Here is a 22,655-nt window from a genome sequence, read left to right as displayed (position 1 = left end):
TCCCTCCCACCGCGCCCGCAAGGTGCCGCCTCCAGCGGCTCTTAGGCCCCGCCTTGAGGCAGCCTACACCTACGCCTGAGCCGGGAATTCCGCCTTCTTGGTGGCAGAAAGAACAAACGTCTGTTGCCGCTAGAACATTCCTGGCCAGGTGATAAGGTATGTTGTTTCCGAAAAGGATGAAAAGAATGAAGGACATATCTGAAAGGGTCTTCCGTTACTCTCGTCAGGCACCACTTAGACAGCTTCCGAGGAGAGGCGGGACGAGAAAGGTCCCCTGGGATGAGGGTGGGGCCAGAACCGGAAGCTCCCGGACTAGCCAGCGCGTCAGTGGAGTTAGTCTGTGCTGCAGGGGCTGGGTTATGCTTAAAGGGCCTACCCAGCAGTAGTCGCAGCTGCCACGCGGGAGGCAGAACCAGCACAGACTGGCAGGCTTTTAGGGGAGCATGGGTGTGGTGTTGTTAGAGGACTGTGTTCTGTGATGGGCGGAACGCGGGAATTCCCTGTGCCTGAGAGAGGGTAGCTTGGGTCTGGACCCCTGGGTGTGAGGGAGGGTGGATGGTGTCTGGATCCTTGGGTATGAGGGAGCGGGGCCGGAGGGCTGTGTCTGAATCTGGAAGCTGCGAAATGGACTGGTGGGTCCGAGGAAGGAGGCGGAGGTCTGGACTCCTAGGTCTTGGGGATAAGGGTCAGAGTTCTGAATTCTTGGGACGAGCTGGAGGTGGATCCTCAACCACAAAATTAATAGAACATTAAAAAAAAAATAAGTTTGTATTTTGTACCAGTTCTCTTTTTCTTCATTTTGTCCTCCAAATAGTCTTTCCATGTAATACTCTTTAAGCTATGGAGTCCTTAATGTGACCTGAGTATTCTTTGTTTAGCTGGCCTTCTGCTCTTTAGGCTCTTTCTCATTCCGTTGAGGAGTTTGGCCTTGGAATGGAGTGGTCTAAAGTAAAGGGAAAATTTCTTCTCTTAGGAATGTAAATGAGTTTCTATTATTGCTGCTGGCTCACACCTGAGGGAAGGCAGTGGTTTCATCAGGGCCCCCAGTGACGTCCCTCATTTTCCTCCCCCACTTGTAGCCTTCCACATATCTATAGAACCTACTGAGCCCTTCTTTGCCACAGGACTCTTAGCATGTTTCATTCTCTCTGCATTTGAAGCTTCCCTCTTCCCATTTTAGCAAAGAATCCCCAAACAGACTCCACTTCCACCAAGCCCCCTCTTTCTAGTCCTAACTCCCTTACCGTATTTTTGTTTTGCTTCTTGATACACGGTCTCTCTCTATAGAACAGGCTGGCCTTGAATGCAGAGATCTTCCTGTCTGCCTCTATGCTTGACTTCCATTACCACACTGATGGTTAATATGGTCAACTTGACCAAATCTAGTATCTCCTAGGAAACAAGCCTTGGAGTGGACCTTGTGGACAGTTACCTAGGTTAGGCTGGCTCGTGTCCAGCATTAAGCCAGACATGGTTGCGCCCACCTGCAGTGCCAGCAAGAGGTTGAGAACTTAGGTTCCATCTTGTCTACATAGCGAGTACCAGACCAGCCTGAAATACATGAGAACACATCTAAATTTTTCTTCTTTGAAAATAAAGTGTACTTATTTTAGATTTATATGTATGAGTGTTTTGCTTGCATGTGTGTGTGCCCGATACCTTCAGAGGTCAGAAGGGAGTGTTGAAACTGGAGCTATGGGCAGTTGGGAACAGCCATGTGAGTTTGGGTAATCAAGCCCTGGTTCTCTGCAAAACCAAGTGCCCTTAATAGCTGAGCCACCCGTCCAGATGCCCCCCCCCCCTAAAAAAAAACTCAACTATGCAGTTCTTTTTTTTCCAAATTTATTTTTATTTTAATTTGTGTGAGTGGTGCATGTTGGGAGGGGCATATATCCATATGTATGAATGCCATACCTGCAGAGGCTGGAAGGACAGAGCTGGAGTTACAGGCAGTTGTGAGGCACCTAACACGGAAGCTAGGAACTGCACTAAGTCTTCTGGGAAAGCAAGCAAGCACTTTCAATCACTAAACCATCTGTCTTAGTTAGGGTTTCATTGCTGTGAAGAGACACCAGGGCCAAGGCAACTCTTATAAAGGAAAACATTTAGTTGGGGCTGGCTTACAGTTCAGCGGTTTAGTCCAGTGTCATCATGGTGGGAAGCATGGCAGTGTGCAGATAGACATGGTGATGGAGGAGCCGAGAGTTCTACGTCTTGATTCACAGGCGGCAGAAGGAGCTTGTGTTCAGAGACCTCGAAACCTGCCCCAAAGTGACGCACTTCCTCCAACAATGTCACACCTATGCCCACAAGGCCACCCTCCTAATAGCACCACTCCCATGGGCCAAGCATTCAAACATATGAGTCTATGGGGGCCAAACCACCCCACCATCTCTCCAGTCCTTTGATCATGCAGTTCTTGGGTGTGAACTTTGTAGATAATGTTATGTGGTGATATCAAAAGGTTGCGTCTGTGTAGTATATCATTGCCTCTACAGACAAGGAAACTGAGTCCTACATGGGCCAACCTTGCAGTGAGTCATGGAGCTAGTGGACTTGGACAGAACTGGGATTTTTACCTGGGTTTTAACCCTTCCCCACTTATCAGAGCATTCTTGGCCCCACACTTCCCTCCCAAAGCCTTACACTGAACAGGCTTGTCTTGTGGGCCTTTGGGAAATAGAGAAGGGGGTTGTGGGGGTGGGACTGCAGGAAAGGATGGGAGGGGAGTTGAGGATGTGAGCAGGATTTCCTCAGAGAAGGTGAGATCTTGATTATAAGACTAAAGGTTGGAGCTGGGGATGCATGCCTTTAATCCTAGTGTTCAGGAGGCAGAGGCAGGCCCATCTCTGTGAGTTCTGGTTAGCCTGGTCAACATAGTGAGACCCTGTCTCAAAAACAGAAAACCACAACAGAAATCAAAAGAAAGCAGAAGTCAACTGTTCAACAACCATGAAGCACCTTGTGGCCAGGTGGTAGTGGCTCACACCTTTAATCTCGGCACTCTGGAGGCAGAGGCAAGTAGATCTCAATAAGTTTGAGGCCAGCCTGGTCTACAGAGCAAGATCTGGGACAGCCATGGCTACACAGAGAAACCCTGTCTTGAAAAACCAACCCCCGTAAAACCCACCAAAATGAAACAAAACAAAGACCTACCATTTGTTTGCCAAGGACCCTTACCCCAGGGTTTTCTGACCTTTAATGTTTTACCCTTGAGTCTCTTCTTTATCCCTCTACTTAGGAGGATAAGGATGGACAGGGTAGGGGACAAGGGAATTTGGCAGTTCAACATACAGAGCCATGTCAAGAAGATATTTTTCTGTAAAATATAAATTAGTCTTCTGGGTTGAAGGGAGTCGGAAGTTACATAACTTGAGTATAGGGATGGATTGTTTGGCAGTTGACAGCCTAAGCAGACCATCAGTGTTAGTTCATAGTCAGGTCTTAAGACCATATGGCCTGGAGTGACAGGATAGACCAGAAGTTGATGTAGTTCAGATAGGAGAAGAGACCTGAGAGGGAAAAGAGGGCAGAGAACACAGAGGTCAGTAGGCTAGCCTCACCTTGTACCCCACGCTGTCCTAACCCAGCCGCTGCCCCATCCTTAAACCCCAAATCAACTTCACCCTGTTTGTCCCCAACCTACCCCAGGCCTACAAGAATCCCTAGTCCTGACTCCAAGCCCAGTCCCACCCTCCCTGGCCCTGTGTGAAACCCTACCCTGCCTCCCAACAATCCCCACAACACCGTCTGCACCACTGAGGCCACACCAGAGCCCAGCCAGACCAGTCATTAAGAAGAAGAAGACATTGATCCAGGCAAGGTAGAAACTGCTCCCCAGTGTGTAGGTCATGCCTTCCTGTAGGAACTTTCGGGCTTGCATCAGGTAGAACAGGACCCCCAAAATGATGTTGATCCCTGTGTAGCACAGAACAGGTGTGACATCCCCCTCCCCGCACCTCCTGACCCCAGGTTAGTCACAGGCTGTGGCTTTCTCACTGTGGTGCTGGTTTCTTTAAACTCCCTATGCAGCTAAGGATGGCCTTGAACTCTTCCTGTTTCAGCCGCGCATCCCCGTGCTCAGTGTATTCTGTTTGGGGATGGAACCCAGGGCTTTGTGCACACTACACAAGTGCTCTATCAGCAGAGCTACCTCTCCAGGCCTCTTTTCTCTTCCTGCAACTTCTTCCCTCTGTTTCTCTCTCCATTTTCCTTCCTTCCATTCTCCCTCCCTCCTTCACTTCTTACCTTCCTTTTGGTTGTTGTTATTTGGAGATAAGATCTTGCTTCCTTTATAGCCCAGGCTAGCCACTGGACTCATTGTGTAGTACAGGCTGACCTTGAACTTGCTCTAACTTCCCAAGTGGCAGCATGTGTAAGCACGCTGCCTCTAATGTCTTTGATCTCCAGATCTTAAACCTCCACCCTTGGACTCCTGACAGTACCCTGATGTGAGATATTGGAAGGTTTTGGGGCTCAAAGACCAGGCCCCTTGCCCTGCCTTTGTCCCTTACCTCATAGCAGTCTCTTGTGTGTCTGAGCCTCAGTATTTTCATCTCTATTTTGGTCATTACCACCAGCTTATCTTTGAGGGCCATCATGAGGGGGTGTGGTGATTGGTATGCACATAACCAGAGAGAATCTCAGAGAGACAGAGAGAATTCAATAATTTTGGGTAATTTGAATTAACAAGAATTGAAGCTAATTTGTGAAAAGGGGGAAAAAGAAACTCTTACTCATATTGGACATAATAGAATTATCTGACTGAAAATGTGTCATTGTAAACTAAGGCATTTTCTATTAATTGTGGCTTATAGTGAAACAATTATACTTAAAATTTATTTTATTTTTTAATTATATGTGTGTGTGTGGTGGTGGTGGTGGGGGTTGGTGTGCACAACTGCTTGCAGTGCGCATAAAGCCCAGAGGAGGGCAGTAGCTCTCCCTAGAGCTGGATTCACAGAGAGCTGTGAGCTGCGATGTGGGTGCTGGGAATAGTAAGTACTCCATCTTCTTCAGAGCAATATGTGCTCTTTACCTCCAGTTGTCTTTCCAGTCTCAACAATTATCTTCAGACAATTAGGAGTGTGCTGCCTTCAATCTCAGCAGCAGAGAGGCAGAAGCAAGGCAGTGGTTGGGATTTCTGGACAGTATGGGTTGCAAAGTAAGACTTGGTCTCAGAAACAGACACAGTGATAATATAGCAAGAGCTACAAGATAAAGCAGACACCAGCCAGCGACCAGCAGACAGGAGCTATATGCTCTCTGTTGTCAGCACTGCTCTCTGTTGTCAGCACTGCTCTCTGTTGTCAGCACTGCTCTGTTGTCAGCACTGCTCTGTTGTCAGCACTGTTTACTGTTGTCAGCACTGCTCTGTTGTCAGCACTGGTCTCTGTTGTCAGCACTGCTCTCTGTTGTCAGCACTGCTCTGTTGTCAGCACTGCTGTCTGTTCTCAGCACTGGTCTCTGTTGTCAGCACTGCTCTCTGTTGTCAGCACTGCTCTCTGTTGTCAGCACTGCTCTCTGTTGTCAGCACTGCTCTCTGTTGTCAGCACTGCTCTCTGTTGTCAGCACTGCTCTCTGTTGTCAGCACTGTTCACTGTTCTCAGCACTGCTCTCTGTTGTCAGCACTGCTCTGTTCTCAGCACTGCTCTGTTCTCAGCACTGCTCTGTTGTCAGCACTGTTCACTGTTGTCAGCACTGTTCACTGTTGTCAGCACTGCTCTCTGTTGTCAGCACTGCTGTCTGTTGTCAGCACTGCTCTCTGTTGTCAGCACTGCTCTCTGTTGTCAGCACTGCTCTCTGTTGTCAGCACTGCTCTCTGTTGTCAGCACTGCTCTGTTGTCAGCACTGGTCTCTGTTGTCAGCACTGCTCTGTTGTCAGCACTGCTCTCTGTTGTCAGCACTGCTCTCTGTTGTCAGCACTGCTCTCTGTTGTCAGCACTGCTCTCTGTTGTCAGCACTGCTGTCTGTTCTCAGCACTGCTGTCTGTTCTCAGCACTGCTGTCTGTTGTCAGCACTGCTCTCTGTTGTCAGCACTGCTCTCTGTTGTCAGCACTGCTCTCTGTTGTCAGCACTGCTCTCTGTTGTCAGCACTGCTCTCTGTTGTCAGCACTGCTCTCTGTTGTCAGCACTGCTCTCTGTTCTCAGCACTGTTCACTGTTCTCAGCACTGCTCTCTGTTCTCAGCACTGCTCTCTGTTGTCAGCACTGCTCTGTTGTCAGCACTGCTCTGTTCTCAGCACTTCTCTGTTGTCAGCACTGTTCACTGTTGTCAGCACTGTTCACTGTTGTCAGCACTGCTCTCTGTTGTCAGCACTGCTGTCTGTTGTCAGCACTGCTGTCTGTTGTCAGCACTGCTCTCTGTTGTCAGCACTGCTCTCTGTTGTCAGCACTGCTCTCTGTTGTCAGCACTGCTCTCTGTTGTCAGCACTGCTCTCTGTTGTCAGCACTGCTCTCTGTTGTCAGCACTGCTCTCTGTTGTCAGCACTGCTCTCTGTTGTCAGCACTGCTCTCTGTTGTCAGCACTGCTGTCTGTTCTCAGCACTGCTGTTCTTCTACAAAAATGTTTTGTGACACAACTCGAAGTTGTGGTCAATTACTATCCAGAACAGGAGGACAACATCACTTTTTACCTAATTAAAATGCCCTCGACCTCTCCCAGTCTGGGTATGTGTTTGGACATGAGATGTTTTTTTTTTTTTTTTTTTTTTTTTTTGGTTCTTTTTTTCGGAGCTGGGAACCGAACCCAGGGCCTTGCGCTTCCTAGGTAAGCGCTCTACCACTGAGCTAAATCCCCAGCCCTGACATGAGATGTTCTAATCAGCATGTCAGTTTTGAATTACTTGGGAGAGGCTGGGAGATTATCACAGTGAGTGTTACTTATCAAAGTAGCATGAAGTGCTGGCCCCTCTTTTCTCAGTTATCCTCACACTCCAGCTTCCTGAATGCTGGGATTTCAGATCTGTGCCACCATTCATGACTTCTTTGAAGAGAGACCACATAGACATCATTTACACGTGCCCAGAGACTTAGGCCTGTCACTACCCTGCGTGCTTCGGATGGACCTTAGAAACTTGTCTGGAGGTTTTAGCAGGGGATTTCCAGTTATTTTTATGATCTTAACCAAAGAACTGCCCTTCTCTGCTGGCTAAGGGGGGACACACATAGAGTGGTGAGGGAGGAAGTGGATGCTTGTCTAGCTAGTCAGATTAGTCGAACCAACCATGGGACTCAGAGTGGTGACAGAAATAACAGAGCTAACATTTTGTAAGTGAACACTCACTACATTTTCACATGGCAGAAAATATCATCTCCACTGGCCTGTGATGTGGCTCAGTTGGTAGAGTGCTTGCCTAGCATGCATACATCCCTGGGTTCCATGCCCAGCACCACATAAACATGGCATGCCAGCCCACACCTATTATCTCAATGTAGGACATACTGGACATAGTTGGCTGCATATATACGAAGATCAAGGCCAGCCTCAGCTACACAAGACCCAATCTTTTTTTTTTTTCTCGGAGCTGGGGACCGAACCCAGGGCCTTGCACTTGCTAGGCAAGTGCTCTACCACTGAGCTAAATCCCCAACCCCACAAGACCCAATCTTAAAAAAAAAAAAAAAAGAAAAGAAAAATGAAAAGTTCGATTCAAGAGATGAGGAAAGTGTGACTTGGAGAGATGAAGTAGCTTGAAGGACACTCTTTGGAAGGTGGGATATCGCTCCACATGGAGCAGTGTATAGAGGTTGGGGTCCAGGAAGTGCTGGCAATGAGAATAGGCAGAAGGTGTCCTTGGGTTTTGGTTGAAGAAGAGGATGGAGTTGGAAATTGCTTAGGACGAGTTTCAGAGGGAAGTTCCCAGCTGGGAGATTGGAGTGTGGACTGAGAAGGAGGTGAAACTCTGGTTGGACTGGGACTGAGGATGAGGTTGAACCTCTTAGAAGGACACGGTCGGGTTGACCTTGAGACAGTCATGGAGAGTAACGGGGCTTGAGGCCAAGTTGAGTGTTGAGATTTGTGAAGAGGCTGAGTAGAATAAGGAGGGTGGTTTGGGAAAAGGTGTATTCAGGGTGAGGTGGGGCTAGACCAGGTATCAGGGAGAAGGACTTGGGGTTTAGATTTGCTGGCAATGAGATGGGAGCTAAGACAGCGAGACTGTTTTCAGGACTGGAGGCGTCATGATGGCTGGAGATTTGTAAGGAGGTAGTGCTGGGGCTGAGGTGAAGATGAAGCTGGGATAGAGGGGATGGGGTTGGCCTTTGTCATGGGCACCCATGGAAAGCATCGCAGTAGCATACCTGTCATGAGGCTGCAAATGAAGAGAGAGAAGTCCATCAAGGGCAGGCTGGTGCTAGGGAAGAATATAGTGCTGACGAGACCCATGCACACGCAGAAACTCATGACACCGGAGATGAGGAGGCAGGCCCAGGCCATATCCAGCAAATCTGGAAAAAATAGGAGAATCAAGAACACCAGGACTGTGCTGAAGAGATGGTTTAGCAGTTAAGTGTGCTCGCTGCTTTTCTGGAGGATTGAGTTCAGTTCCTGTCACCTTCACTGGTGGCTTACGATCACCTGTAACACCGGTTTGAGGGAATAGGATGCCTTCTTTGGCTCCTGTGAGGACCTGCACTAATGTACATAACACACACACACACACACACACACACACACACACACACAGATGCGTAAGTAAAAACTTTAAAATGGATGCTGGTGGTGGTGCATGCCTCTAACCCCAGCCAGCTCTTGGGAAGCAGAAGAAGGCAGATCTCTGTGAGTTTGAGACCAGTTTGGTCTACATATTGATGAACTGTCTCCAATAAATACATCCTTAAGAATTAAGATGGGAAAGTGGGGACATCAACCTCTGGCTTCCACCCATGTACCATGCACATTTACACACACACCAGACAGACACAGGCACACACACACACACACAGGCACACGCAGGCACACGCAGGCACACGCAGGCACACGCAGGCACACGCAGGCACACACATACTATTGGAGGCCAGAGGAGGGCATCAGATTACCTGGGAGTGGAGTTACAGGTGGTTGTAAGCCTTGTAGGGCACCGGGGATAGTTAGAGAGCCAGAAAAATGAAACCTGTGCTTTGCTGAAACAGATGCTGATCACTGAAGGGGAAATAAACCCTTCCCTCTCAAACTTGCTTTAGTCACAGTGTTTTATCATAGCAATCGAATCCCCTACTCAGATAGTTCCTGAAGGATCAAACCTGAGGTTGTCTTCTGGCCTCCACACACGCAAGCTCATACAGATGCACTCACATCTGCACACGGATGCGTGTCCACACAAACCAGCGCTGAGCTGCTCTAAAACAGTGGGTATTGCATGTGTCAGATCTGGCATGTGAGGTTCGATCTTTGGTCAGTGACATCGGGCTCTTGGGCATGAAGACATTGTGTGGGTATCAGAGTAACCAAAGGGGGAGAACTGCTCTTGAAGCTCTCTGGGACAAAGAGGAGACCCGAGTCTCTGGAAGGATGAGGGCAGGGCCAACCTTACAAGCATTCTTGTCATATTCATTCATGCAGGAGATGTCAGGGCAGCGCATGAAGAAGATGGTGTCGATGGGGATGGCTTTGGGGCCAGCAGGGTCCCCTGGGGGCGTTAGAGGCACTTGGAAGTGGATCCAGGGTTTCCACAGGGCGATGAGGCTGAGAATCACCATGCCGGCCACAGTCAGCACCAGGCTGAGGTGTCTGCTGATCTTCTTGGCCTCGAGCAGCAGCCTCCAGCCTATGGGAAGCAGTGTCCAGCATTTGCTCTGAACCCTGTGACAGATCACGCGACTGGCATCAGCAGGAAGCCCATCTGCCCTGTCCAGTCACCCCACAGTTCTTCAAATCCCACCTGGGAAGATAGGCTTGGTGGCATGTGCCTTTGACTCTTAGCACAGAAGACAGAAGCAGGAGGATCTCTGAGCTCAAGGCCAGCTTGGCCTATGTAGAGAGGAGACCCCAAGACCCCATTTCATCAAAACGAAACACCAGACATTATGTTTCCACCTAGGTATTCCTCTACCCACCACTACACCCCCCAGTTTCAAATGCAGCTGTAGAACTCCAGGCTTGAATATGCACACCCCCGCCCCCCATGTTCCTCCTGTACTCACCTGCTAGAGTTTATTGTAGTAGAAATGCTGGACAGTCTTGAGGAGCTGTGACTGGACTCAGAGTCCTCTGTGATTTCTTTCAAGTTGTCCTTGGAGTCCCAGAGAAAGGCTTCCAAACTTCTGATGCTGGCCTCTGGGCTCTGGGTTATGGATGGGGGAACATCCACACTGGGCCGAATTTGTTTTCTGTTGAGGCCATATGCCTGGGTCATGGAGGAGTGACTTTCAGTGTCGATTTGTAAGTTTGAGGTTTCTTCCTGGCCACAGGACAGGGTATGAGAGCTTAGGATGCCCAGTCGGCGATTCGGGTAAAGGGAAGAAGTCTCTCTGGAACTGAGCCAGCGATTGTAGGCCACAGATTGTATGTCTTTGGTGATGGACTGGAAACCCTGAGGAGGGTTCTCTTGAGTACTTAACCTTCGAGGGAGAATGGTGGATGGGGATGGACTCTGTGTACTGATCCTGCGAGGGAGAAAGATAGATGCTGGTGGTTCCTGGATGCTAACCCTTCGGCTAGGTGTGGGTGTGTATGGTTCCATGCCACTGAATTTGCGAGTGTAGATGATGGGCATAGGTGCCAGCATGTCAGTTTGCTGACCTTGGGTGGCATCTTGGAAGCTCGAGGTCACTTTCAGAGAGACTTGGGATTCATCTTGCCTGCCGAAGGGAGCTGCTGTTTCTTTGCCCTGGCGGCCAGAGGGGTTCTGGTCCATGTTGAAGAGCAGGATGGGGCTAGTCTCTGAATGTACTCAATTCGCATCTGCCTCTGCTTCCAGGCATGCCCACGGCCTCCTGGATACCTGTCAGTCTGACTCTAAGGCTGTGTGTCCCTCTGTCTGTGGCTCCAGCTCTCTGTTTCTCTGTCCCCAGACAGCACTCAGGGATTTGGGCTAGGTAGCAGCTGGGGGTGGGGCGGGTTCTATGACAGTTGGAGGGGTTCCAAGAGGCTGAGGTTGGCCATGGCCTCAGACTGCACCATAAGCCTTCGTGAGTGACCCTGCTGTTAGGGCTGGGCTAATGGGACTGGACAGAGTATGGATTGGGTAGGACAGGGTGCTGCTGTGATAATGAAGGTCTGATCTAGGCCTGACTAGGATCAGGGTGAGGCAGGACTGAGAGTTTAGAAGGCCTGAGATCTGAACCCATAATTCCTTTTACCTACTCGTGCCTTTCCGTCAATTCCCAGGGCCTGCTCTGAGCCATTTCTGTCTTTCATTCCCATATTTGCCTCCATGGCTCACTCTGCTTCTTCTCTTTCTGGCCTGTTTCTATTCCTTTCACCCTCCCCTGAGACCTCACACAAGACTAGGTCTGCTTCTTGCTTCTGAAGACTTCCAGTCTAGGGTTGGGAGGAGGAGAAAGACCCAGCCACAACTTGGTAAGGACTAAGGTAGGCAGGCAGGCATTCCAAACAGAGGGAGGGAGTTTCAAAATCCCTTTTCCAAGGTGGGTATGATGGTGCATGTCTGCGGTCCCAGCACTCAGAGGCAGGAGGATTACACTGAATTTGAGTCCATCCTGGGCTACAAGAGGCGTCTCAAAATAACAACAACAACAACAACAACAACAACAACAACAACAACAACAACAACAATGGAAAACATTCTGCTCTTTCCCCAAATTTTATTCAATGAACTTTAGAGGATTGCTCACAAATTTTATGTTTATGATATGAATATATGCATTATTCAATTTTTGAATTTATTTTTACATTTATTTGCTTTAAGATTTAGTTATTTATATTTTATTTTAGATATATTGGCGTTTTGCTTGCATGCATTATTTATGTGAGCGTGTAGCTCCTCTGGAACTGGAGATGTAGACAGCTGTGAGCTGCCATCTGGCTGCTGGGCATCGAGGCCAGGTTCTGGGGAAGAGCAGCCCTCACTTATATTTCCTTGTGTGTATGTGTGAGTGCTTGTGTGTCTATATGTGCACCATGTGCTTGTAGAGACCAGAAGAGAGTGTCAGGGTCTCTGGAACTGGACTGCTAGGCAGTTGAGAGCTTTCCAGCTTTGAATGCTGAGAGCTGAACCCTGACCCTTTCTTTGCTTTTTCGTCACTAGAAGTCCAATGCGCTATCCACTGCGCAACAGAGCCACCTGACCCTTTCTTTGCAAGATCCATCCATGCTCTTAACTCTGAGCAATCATACTCTCCTATCTTACATTGTGTGTGTGTGTGTGTGTGTGTGTGTGTGTGTGTGTGTGTGTGTTGAGAACCAAGCCAAAGGAAGGCAAAGAATAAATTCTGAGAGTCAGACTTTCTTCTTTCACCATGTGGGTTGTAGGGACTCTGAGATCAGATCATTCATTTTAGCCTTGGTGGTAAAATCTTCCACCTGTTAAGCCCTAGCTTGTTGGCCTCTTATGAATTAATTAATTTGTTCACTGTCTTTCTATCTAGCCCTGGCCATGCCTAATCTCACTGTGTAGCTCAAATTGGCCTCAAATTCAAGACAATCCTCCTGCATCAGCTTCTCAAGTGCGGAGATCATGGGCAGGTGGCACCATGCCAAGCTTGGTCAGATTTTGGTGATTGTGCAATATTGAGAATCCAGGTGTAATTCTTTTGTTTGCTTGTTGTTTCAAGACAGGGTTTCTCTACATAGCCCTGGCTGGCTTGGAACTCATTCTGTAGACCAGGCTGGTCTCGAACTCACTGCCTCTCTCTGCCTCTGCCTCCCGAGTACTAGGATGAAAGGTGTGCTTTGCCACACCTGGCCTTAGTAAACTTTTTTTGTCGTTAATTTTTTTATTTTAGAGGTCAAAGGTGAGTTTTTGAGAAGTGCTGATGCATTCTAGTTTAAAAGGTGCAAAAACTGCATCTTAGAGCAAGGCATGGTAGGGCCAGGCACTCAGGCAGGCAGATCGCTTTGAGTTCAAGGCCAGCCTGATGTACATAGTGAGCTCCAGGTAGGACCCTGTCACCACACTAGAGCTCTGAGAGCAGGCTGCATTATAAGACAGAGCAGGATGCGATGTACCCCATTGCTGAGATGTGTCTTTGGCCTCTAATAGTTTGCTTAATTTCAAAATGAAGCAACAGTGATTTAAATTGTAAATACTTGCTGGACTAGATGGAGCACCCCTGTAATATCAGGACTGAATATGCTGAGGCAGGAGGATCACCAGAATGTTGAAGTCAGTGTGGTCTGAAGTGCCAGGCCAATATCGAAATCCTATCTACAAAACAAAGTAAGCAAAACCCAGGTCAGTGCAGCGGCTCAGCTGCTAAAAGGCACTCGCTGCTAAGCCCGAGGGCCTGAGTCCAGCTGATGATGGTTGGAACCCACATGGTGGAAAGACAGACCAACTCCCTAGGTTTTCTCTGACATGTGTTCTGTGGCACTCATGCCCCCCCTTCCAGACTACAAAAACATACAAACGCAAACAAGCAAACTCTCAAAACCAAACTGCAGAACAAGGCCTGGGACTGTAGCTCAGTAGAGTGTCCACTTGGCACACATAAAGCCCTGGGCTCCGTCCCTAGCCTGGCACAAACCAGGCAGAGTGGTGCATGCCTGTCATCCCTGAACTGGGTAGGTGGAGGCAGGAGGATCAGAAGTGTAAGATGATCCTGAGCTACATTTTGAGGCTTGCCCAGCCTGGGTTTGTGTGAGACCCTTTTTCAAGAAACAGCAACCAGATAATGTCACTTTCCCCCAGGAGTCCCATTAAGGGTTCAGCTTGGCAGCTGCATATTCGGGTGTACAACATTGAGCCCAGAACTTAGGAGACAGGGGCTGGTGGATCTTTGTGAGTTCCAGGTCAGACTCATGTACATAGTGTATTCAGACCACTAAGATCTACATAGGGAGACTTTGTCTCAAAACCTAAACCATCAAGAGTTCATTCAGCATGGGTTGTTACAGAGAAGAAGAAATACTTAGCCTTTGACACCTACTTGCTGTTGCAAGTTTCAGACTGACCCCATGTCATTGAGCATCTAGACTATTTCAACTCTCATGGCAATGATCACATTTGACCTGGGTGTATGCATGTGTGCACTATAGGCTCAAAGAAGTCCAGGCTAGCCCGAATCCAGGCTAACTGAGGAGATGATCAGTTAACCTCCTCTGCGTCCTAGGCCTCTGTGCCCATGTTGTTCTGGAAAGTACACTGTTCTTTGCTCTAAAGGATGAGACAGGAAGCATGCATTCATGCACTCGTGAGTTCATTCATGTACTCATCCAGTCATGCATTCATCATCAGTCAGCTGGAGTTTGAGATAGGTGTACTGCGTCACAGGAGGCCAGTGGGAATGGGAAGAGTTGACCTGGTGTTGGAGATGAGCTGCAGACACTTCCACAGGGAACTGGCTGTAGATGAGGGGGTGGAATGGAAATGAGGATGAGGATGAAGGTTGGCAGTGAGAGCTTGGAGAGAAGACCCAGGTCCCTAGAACTTTCTCCCTCCCCAGCTGACCTGCTGTGTTCCTGGGAGGAGGACCGAAAGTTGGTCCTACGTGGCTGGTCCCTCGTCTTCATCTTCCTCGCAACTTTGTTGGTGTTCAGCGTGGTGGATGGTCGGATGGCCTATGTGCATGGTCCGTACACTGGCTTCATCGGCCTCTGGATTGACTGCAGGAGGCATAAGTGTGCCAACGTGGGCCAATTCACTGGTCAGTGTATACATAGACTGTGGGTCCTGATAATGGGTGCTAGAGGTGACTGTGGGGTGGGCCACGTGCCTATCCCAGGAGTCTCTGTGGGGGAGTAGCTTAGGGCTCACAGCGGGGCATCGTTGTTGTTGGTGGGTAACTCTGCTAGTGGTAATAGAGTTATTTTAGATTTTCTAGGTAGTGATTTTGATAATATGAGTGGAGGTGATGCTTTTCTTGTTTTTTTTGGGGGGGGCGGTGTTTGCTGAAGCTGGAACCCAGAGCCTTACACTCCACAGTGGTTCTACCACTGAGAAACACCCCCAGAACAACCTCATTGGAGGATTCTAGGCAGGCGCTCTACCTCTGAAGTAAGCCCCAGACCCTCACTGGGGGATTCTAGACAGGTGCTGAGCTATATTCCCATCCTCTGCCTTGTTTGGGACAGGTCTCATGTAGCCCAGGCTGGCCTCCAGGCTAATGAGTAGCTGTGGCTAACCTTGAATTTCTGATCCTCCTTCCAAGGGCGGGGATCCCCTGAGTGTGCTACCACCTCAGTTCAGCACAGTGCTGAGGCTGGAGTGTAGGACTTCACACATGCTAGGCAAGCATTCCACCAATGAAGCCACAACCCCAGGACCCCTGGACTGCTTATATTTTATATTGTGAGACAGATAAGGTCTAGGTGTCTCTAAACTGCTCAGGCTGGCCTTGAGATGGGCCTCCTTCCCAGCCTCTGGAGTACTTAGGTTGGACTCCTTATGGTGTAAGAGGAAGAAGAGAGAGAGAGAGAGAGAGAGAGAGAGAGAGAGAGAGAGAGAGAGAGAGAGGGTGGGGGGTAACTGTAGTCATCCCTCTGACTCTCCTCCCCAGTTTACACTCACATGAGCAAGGGCTTCATATTTCTGGCCCTGGCATTATGCCTCATCCTCCTGCCCACCATGTTCCTCTCCTTCCGACCAGTCTGCCGACGCCTGAACAAGATAGACTTCATCTTCAGTTTCCTCAGCATTGGCATTGGTAAGTGTCGGCAAGGACAGGGGTGACTGGAGTTTCCCCACCCAAGGCCAGAGCTGCTCCTACCCAGAGGTGTGGCTAGATTTCCAATTCTGCTGCTCTGAGGGAGAGGGGTGTCTCTGTGTCTTTCTAGGGTTTTTTTCTGTAGTCTCACTAGTCCATGCTGGTTTTGACTATGCCATTCTCTTGTCTCAGCATCATAAGTAGCTGGGATTAAAAGCCTATGCCCACTAGTTGTGACTGATGGCTTTGTCTCCCATTTACCTTTCCCTCTGGGTATGTATCCATTTGTCCTGTGTGTGTGTGTGCATGTGTGTTTGTGTGTGTGTGTGTGTGTGTGTTTGTGTGTGTGTGTCCACTTGAAGCATGTCAGGGTGGTTGTCTCTATTTCTCTCATTTTGGGGTGTGGGGTGGTGTTCCCTGTCTAGCCTTCTGTCCTTCTCTGGCTCCACCCCAGTGCAGGGCTCCTGATTCTCCTCAGCCTGACGCTCTTTGCCATCGACTGCAACAGGCTGCGCCCGAGGCCACAGGTATCCTACCAGCTGGCCTTCTACCTGTGCTGGTGCGCCAGCGTCTTGATGCTGTGGGCCGGTGAGGGCGGGGCCTCGGAGGGAAGGGCGGGGCCTGGGCAGGGCAGGGGCGGAGCCCAGGAAAGGGGGTCAAGCCTCCAGGACCGAGTTGGGGCTTGGGGTGGGGCTCTGAGTCGAGTGCCCACGGGGTCCCTTCCCACAGGGACTTTGTCCTTCCTCAACCAAGTGCGGATGTGGAGCTACAGTACGCCTTTCATGGAGAGGAGGCTCAGCTACTTCCGTTGGGCCTCGCGACACCACTCCTTACACTTGCAGCAGCTGTCTATTTCGGCCAGAAACTTGGAGCCCGCCCAGAAGCTGTCTACTGCAAGCAACTTTGTGAACTACCTCGAGCCTCCCCAACAGAGGGACGACGCAACTTCTCAGGACACTGATGAGTCCCCGCAGCCTGATGCCTCTACCTCGGTCCCTGTGGCTCAGTTTCCATCAGACCTCCCTTGAGGTCCCATACTTCCCCTGAGAGCAGGTAGCACCCTGGGGACACAGGTGGCAAGCCCCAGTCCCCGCTCTAGGACCCACTCCTTACTGCCTGAGTCTTGGCAGGGACCCTCCTCTGAAAGTCCTCCAATACTCTCACCTGTGGCATTGTCTTTCTGAACAGACACTGGTTTGTGGTCCCAAGCAGTGGGAGCAATGTGGCCCTTTTCCCAAGCTGGGCACTGCTCTGCCCCACAGGGCATGCCCCTCAGCCACCCTTCATCTTTGGTCCAGCCCTACCAGAGATATACCCTCCAGGTGCTGCAGGGGGATACTCTGTAGCCTAGCCTTGGGGGTAGTCCCTACCCTTCTGTGGACAGACCCCTCCCCAGGAAGTAAAGGTTTAATTAATATAACATCCCGCCACCTTTCTGGCTTCCCCGACTCAATAAAACCAGGTCGGCACTCTAAATTCTCAGCGTTCAAGTGCTTGTCCTCTCTTCTGCTTCCAGTGTAGGGTCTGGCCTAGCTGGATTCGACCTTTCAGGTGTGTCTAACTTCACTAAACTTTGTGATCTGAACATGTTCCTTGCCAGAGAACCCTGTGCCATCCCTGACTTGGTCTGAGCCTTTTGTCTGCCTTTGTCTCAACCCCATCCCTTTATCCAACCATACATGGACCCCTATCCCTTGCCGATCTGCTTTAGAAGTCCTGACCTTAGATGGGTGGTTTCCCAGCTCCAGATTCCAGAAGGCGAGAGAGAATCAGAACTTGAACACGTGTGCTGCATGGTGGGTTTTATTGAGACCAGGGGACTGTGTGACACTCAGGGGTTTTCCTTCATAACTTCTTTTATCCAGGGGGTGAACTTAATAAGTTTGGTGTAGATGCCTGGCTTCTTGGGTTCACCGCATGGGTTAAAGCCCCAGGACGTGATGCCTTGGAGCACACCATTACAGATGAGGGGGCCTCCTGAGTCACCCTGAAAGAAGGAGAGGGACAGGTGTAAGAAGGAGTTGGCAGTTGGGTTCTACTTGTCAACCTGGAACTGACTTCAGTGGGAGGAAGAAAGGGGGACTCTAAGAGGCAGCTCTGGCCAGTAGGGGAGAGAACACAGCTCCTGGGAGGCCAGCTCTTACAGGGAGTGAGGGGTGGACAGGCCAGTCCCTGAAGCCAAGTCAATGAGGAGGAATAGTACCAGCTGCAGGATCCTCCACTCCCAGCTCACATCACTTCCACAAGGAAGGAAACCAAGCATCTGCTTAGACAGGGTGTGGAAGTGGGAATGGAGAACCTCAGTTCCCTCTCTCAGCCCTTCACCTCACTGCAGGGAGGGGCTGTCTCACCTTGCAAGTGTCTTTGCCCCCATCCATCTCTCCTGCACACAGCATGAGATCTGTCACCTCTTCTTTGTGTGCCTCGACGCACTTCTCATTAGACAGAAGATCGATGTTCACACACTGGAGATCATCACTTAATTCCACTGTGGATCAGGAGGCAAGAGGGTCATGAGCAGAACCCAGCCACCTCCTCTCTGCCTCCCCCTCACACCCAGCTTTGTTGCCTGGCCCAGACTTACATCCGTCAGGTGTGATGCTGCCCCAGCCCGAGGCAAGGCAGGTGCTCCCCACCTTGGGCTCCTCAATGGGCAGATCGATGACCTTCACACCATCTGTGATGTCCGCAGGCTGGCTGAGGTGGAGCAGCATCAAATCATTGCTGTAGTCGTCCCCAGGTTGTCGGGTGTGGTTCCATATGAGGTCCTGGTTGAAACCGGGGTGAGGGAAGCTTTGGCTGACAAGCCGGTGCTGAGCAAAGGGTTCATCTTCATATAGGTTGTTTCGGCCCAGCCAAACCTGGTAATTGCTGAGGGCAGGGAAGGAGATGGATTGAATGAGAAGAGGCAACCAGGGAGATTGGGCAGAGTACAGGGAAAGGGAGGGGAGGGGGGGAGGAAGAAAGAGAGAATCAGACAGAAACACATACATACTTGCACACACACACATGTGCACATACATAGAAAGGCACACACATACACATACACACAGAAAGGCACATAGATACACACATTTAGAGACAGAGAGACAGAGACAGAAGACAAGGGAAGAGGCGGGAGGGAGGAGGGGAGAGCCTGAGAGCTGTTCAGGTGCAGCTGGAACTGGGCTGAACTTCCCCAGTAGGTAAAGCCTGGCCCACAGCCCAAGGTCTGAACTCCCCTCCCCTAACTCCCCTCCCCCACACCAGCATCCTGCTCTCCCTCTGTACTCAGTTACCTCACCCAGATCCAGCTCTGACCAGCTCTTCTCTGTGTTCTGTGAGTGGACAGAAGGTCCTAAAGGCCAAGCTAGTCTGAGGAGAGTGAGGAATTTTCTCACACCATACATTCAGGCTCACCCTACATTCAGGGATATGACTTTGAATCCTAGGGACCTTTAGGCCTGTTCTCCATTATTGTCAGTAGTAATAAAAGAGGACACATGAGATCCAGACCCAGACTGAGATGGGCCAAGACTGGGGGAGGAGACACACAGTGACAGATGGCCACAGAGACACTCAGATGTAAATACAGGCAGGAGACATATGAACACTAAGACAGAAAAGAAAGAACCAGGACTTGAACACAAGCCTGGAGAGAGGAGTAAAGACAGACCCAAGAGGTCATGGACAGACCATGGGTCCTGTCCAGCTGGAACTCTTTTGACTTTGAGCCAGTCCCACCCTCCTGCCCTTCAGTAACCCAGCCTGTCCTGGAGTCATTTCTGTCCCCTCTGTTACTCACTCGGTTGCGCAGTGAGCAGCTGTGATCACCCAGCTGGGGTCTATCAGGACACCCCCACATAGGTATTCGCCGAAGTAGTACACAGCCACTTGCCAGGGTTGGGAATTCATCTCACAGTTATATCCTCCAACAACCCGAGACTGGACGGGAGGTGCAGCATCTGCAGCAGGGGTGCACGGGGGTGGGGTATGGTTGGCACAGATAGGGGGTATGGTTGTAGTGTTGGGGGACACAGACAGGGCTGGGACATGGCCAGAGGATATGGGGAAGGGACTCATGTATGGCTGATCCTCTAGGGAGATCAATGCTGTGGGGACAGAGATAACTCCTGAAGCAAAAATCAGGTATGGGTTTAGGGATGGCAGGCAGAGAGAGAGAGAGAGAGGGAGAGAGAGAGAGAGAGAGAGAGAGAGAGAGAGAGAGAGAGAGAGAGAGAGGATTCCAGCCCATTCTTAGTCCAATGAGAGTGAAATCAGAGGCCAAGAGGGTTTGGCATTTAAAGTCTCCAAGGCTTGAGAAGACATCAGGGCGGGCCTTGGTTGGGTTTTGAGAATTCTGGAAAGGGTGAGACCCCTGAATACTAGATTTGAGTGAATAAAGAAATCCCGAAAAGGGAGCTTGGGCATGATTTGGGGTTTCCTGGATTGGGCACGAAGTGACCAGCTGTCATGGGAGAGAATAAGGGGTTTCCAGATCAAAGGGGCAGGGTCGAGGCTTGGGTGTGGGCTCCTGTTAGGGTCTGTGGTGGAGATGATATCTAAGAGGGAGGGGCTCCCTAAGAACATAGTTTGAGCCTGGTCAAGCAGTCGGAGAAGGAGACTCTGGGGGATGTGAGGAAACAGTTCTGCTTCCCATGCAGTGGGGAGTGGCAGATGGTCAGGGTGTTGGTGAGGTTCAGGGTTCTCTTGGAGGCAGCCTCAAGACAGCACAGGGGTGGAAAAGGAGTTAAACAAGTCAGACCACTCTGTGGCAGAGAGGAGGACCCAGTTGGTGTGGGGTGCTAGGGTTAGGTGTTGGGATCTTGGGATGTCCTGCACAGAATGGGAACTAGAGCTGTGCAGTGGGGTTCCAGCGAGACAGGACAGGAGCTGGTGGGACTAGAAAGAACAAGTGGCCTGTGGATGAGAGTGGGCAGCACGGGAGGGAAGAGGGGGCCAAAGCACTGTGTTTGGATACAGGGAAGCTTGACAATCATTTATCTGTAATCTCAGCACAGAGAAGGCTGAGGCAGGAGGATTGCCATGGGCCAGAGACAGTAGCTCAGCGCTTTTCCCAAGAGCTAGGCAGATGGATTGGTTGCTCCAGTATTGGCTGTGCAAGCATTAGGACCCGAGCTGAACTCCCCAGAACCCAGGTAAGAGGTCAGGTGTGGCAGTGTGCACCTGTAACACCAGAGGTGGAAAGAGTAGACGTCCCCTGAGGCCTTCCGGACAGCCAATTTAGCCTAAAGGGAAACTCCCCATTCAGTGAGACCCTATCCAAGTGATCGATGACGATCCTTGATGTCCACGACTGGCTTCTGACACTTGACTCCTCCTCCCAAAACCAGACTTAACCAAAAAGCCATCAAGAAGGGACATGGGCTGATCCCCAACAGCAGAAAGGGTTGGGGGACTCATCTGATGTCACAAGCCAATTTGGGAAGTGAAATTGTTGATAGAAACTGAACAACTTGAGCAGATGGGAGACCAGTTGTCAGGATGTGGAGAGCACATTTGAAGTCTGACAGCTGCTGGACAGCCAAGGCTCTAGTGTGGGATTTGGGCAAGCTCCTGACACAGGGGTTGGAATCTTAGGCTCTAGGGAAAGCAACAAAATAGAGAACTGAGATCCTAATGTTCATCAGGGGTTGGAAAGATTTCTTGGAGAGACTGGAGAAGCCCAGAGATGATCAGGTGGCTAAGGAAGAGGAGAAAGTTCTGGAAAATGGGAGGGAACAGGGGCCTGGCATGGGAGAGAGGACTGTGAGGGACTTGGCAGTGTGCAGGGGCAGAGAAGGAGGACCAGGTGGTGCTTTAGAATGTAGGTGGGGCGAGGGGAGAGGGGAGAGGGATGTCCAGGGCCAAAGGCAGCATGAGAGTCTGGGGCTTGACCCCTCCAGCTTCCCCTCTGTCTCACCATTCCGTCCCAGGGACAGGGCGAGGAACAGGATCAGGAACCACATGGTAACAGGCATGCAGGAGCAGCAGGTGCTGAGCTTGGAGCTGAGGAGCCTCCTTGGGGAGCCTTTAAATCTCCTCATTCTTCCCCAGCCCCGCCCCTGCCCTGTTGGCACCCAGATGCTGGCCAAGGCCCTGCCCTGCTGACGGAGGTGAATTTTCTGCTCTCAACCTCATGGCTGTGGGAGGGGAGGGCCCTGCTGCACCTGCTGTTCAGTAGGCCCTAGTTCACCGTGGATACCTTCCCAGGGCTTAGATTGGGTGGGGAAGGGCCTGCTGTTCCTGGACCTGTTCATGTTCTGGGGACCAAAGCCAGATGGCAAGGTCAGGGGTGATACTGAAGGGGTGTGATAGTCGGGTACAGAAGCAAGTGACCCCCAACCCAAAGCTCTAAGGAAGGTCCTGTACCTCAAGACCAAGATTACCCTAAGAAATCAGCCATTAGAACAAATTCTTTGCACCAGTGACAGCCAAGAAGGCTGCAAGCTCCCCACATATATGTCATTTTCTTTTTGTTGAGAATGGCAAAAATCTTTCCTTCTTGGACTTGGACTCTGGATCACTGATTTTATTGTTCCTGTTAGAAGTTTGGGAACTGGGTATACTGGTGCACATCTTTAATCCCAGCAATTTGAAGCCAGAGGCAGGCGGATCTCTGTGATTTTTGGCTCTAATAATCTGTGATGTAGACTAACCTGGCCTACATGGTGAGTTTCCGGACAGCCAGGGTTATATAAAGAGCTGTCTCAAAACAAACCAATAAAATAAAATAAGATAAACAGAAGTTATGGTGCACATTACCATGTCCTGATCACTCTTTGGTTCTAGAATACGAGGATTCAGGTTATTCCTGGGGAGTGTCACACGCCCTGAACAGTGTTGGAGTCACAATGACTTTTTCTTGTTTCCTAGTTAAGGCTAGCCAAGGTCCCATCCTTCAAAGTGCCC

The 22,655-nt window shown here is 50.2% G+C and overlaps 3 protein-coding genes across 26 annotated transcripts; 1 reads left to right on the top strand and 2 right to left on the bottom strand.

Annotated features, from left to right (window-relative positions):
* Positions 1-3: 3 nt before the first annotated feature.
* 1700028J19Rikl (RIKEN cDNA 1700028J19 gene like) lies at positions 4-17,240 on the top strand. Of its 22 annotated transcripts, none has more exons than XM_087607208.1 (5): positions 4-156; positions 14,565-14,765; positions 15,618-15,764; positions 16,224-16,352; positions 16,494-17,240. In XM_087607208.1, exons 2-5 carry the CDS (start codon positions 14,675-14,677, stop codon positions 16,790-16,792), a joined length of 666 nt encoding a protein of 221 aa, XP_087463334.1. In that variant the 5' UTR covers positions 4-156; positions 14,565-14,674; the 3' UTR covers positions 16,793-17,240. The 22 variants fall into 22 exon arrangements, 18 of the variants coding, with proteins under 18 accessions (XP_087463334.1, XP_087463363.1, XP_087463365.1 ...); XM_087607237.1 differs by having other exon boundaries at positions 68-156; positions 16,224-16,291; XM_087607239.1 differs by having other exon boundaries at positions 68-156; positions 16,607-17,240.
* On the bottom strand, positions 2,956-11,054 carry LOC102552485 (uncharacterized). Of its 2 annotated transcripts, XM_087607198.1 has the most exons (5): positions 10,143-11,054; positions 9,533-9,801; positions 8,301-8,447; positions 3,787-3,918; positions 2,956-3,512 (listed from the first exon to the last, which is right to left on the bottom strand). In XM_087607198.1, the coding sequence occupies exons 1-5, from the start codon at positions 10,853-10,855 to the stop codon at positions 3,445-3,447; spliced, it is 1,329 nt and encodes a 442-aa protein (XP_087463324.1). In that variant the 5' UTR covers positions 10,856-11,054; the 3' UTR covers positions 2,956-3,444. The 2 variants fall into 2 exon arrangements, with proteins under 2 accessions (XP_087463324.1, XP_087463325.1); XM_087607199.1 differs by lacking the exon at positions 3,787-3,918 and having other exon boundaries at positions 10,143-11,034.
* Positions 17,241-17,549: 309 nt separating the features above from the next.
* On the bottom strand, positions 17,550-21,754 carry Klk1b3 (kallikrein 1-related peptidase B3). 2 transcript variants are annotated; one of them, NM_031523.1, is made up of 5 exons: positions 21,667-21,754; positions 19,549-19,708; positions 18,349-18,635; positions 18,116-18,252; positions 17,551-17,751 (listed from the first exon to the last, which is right to left on the bottom strand). In NM_031523.1, exons 1-5 carry the CDS (start codon positions 21,722-21,724, stop codon positions 17,596-17,598), a joined length of 798 nt encoding a protein of 265 aa, NP_113711.1. In that variant the 5' UTR covers positions 21,725-21,754; the 3' UTR covers positions 17,551-17,595. The 2 variants fall into 2 exon arrangements, with proteins under 2 accessions (XP_087472367.1, NP_113711.1); XM_087616241.1 differs by lacking the exons at positions 19,549-19,708; positions 21,667-21,754 and adding an exon at positions 19,297-19,302 and having other exon boundaries at positions 17,550-17,751; positions 18,349-18,900.
* Between the last annotated feature and the right edge of the window lie 901 nt (positions 21,755-22,655).

Source organism: Rattus norvegicus, chromosome 1 (assembly GCF_021556685.1).
Source record: "Rattus norvegicus strain SHRSP/BbbUtx chromosome 1, alternate assembly SHRSP_T2T, whole genome shotgun sequence".
In the NCBI taxonomy this organism is placed as follows: domain Eukaryota; kingdom Metazoa; phylum Chordata; class Mammalia; order Rodentia; family Muridae; genus Rattus; species Rattus norvegicus.
The sequence above is the reverse complement of the archived record's forward strand: the minus strand, read 5'-3'. Positions and strand labels throughout refer to the sequence as shown.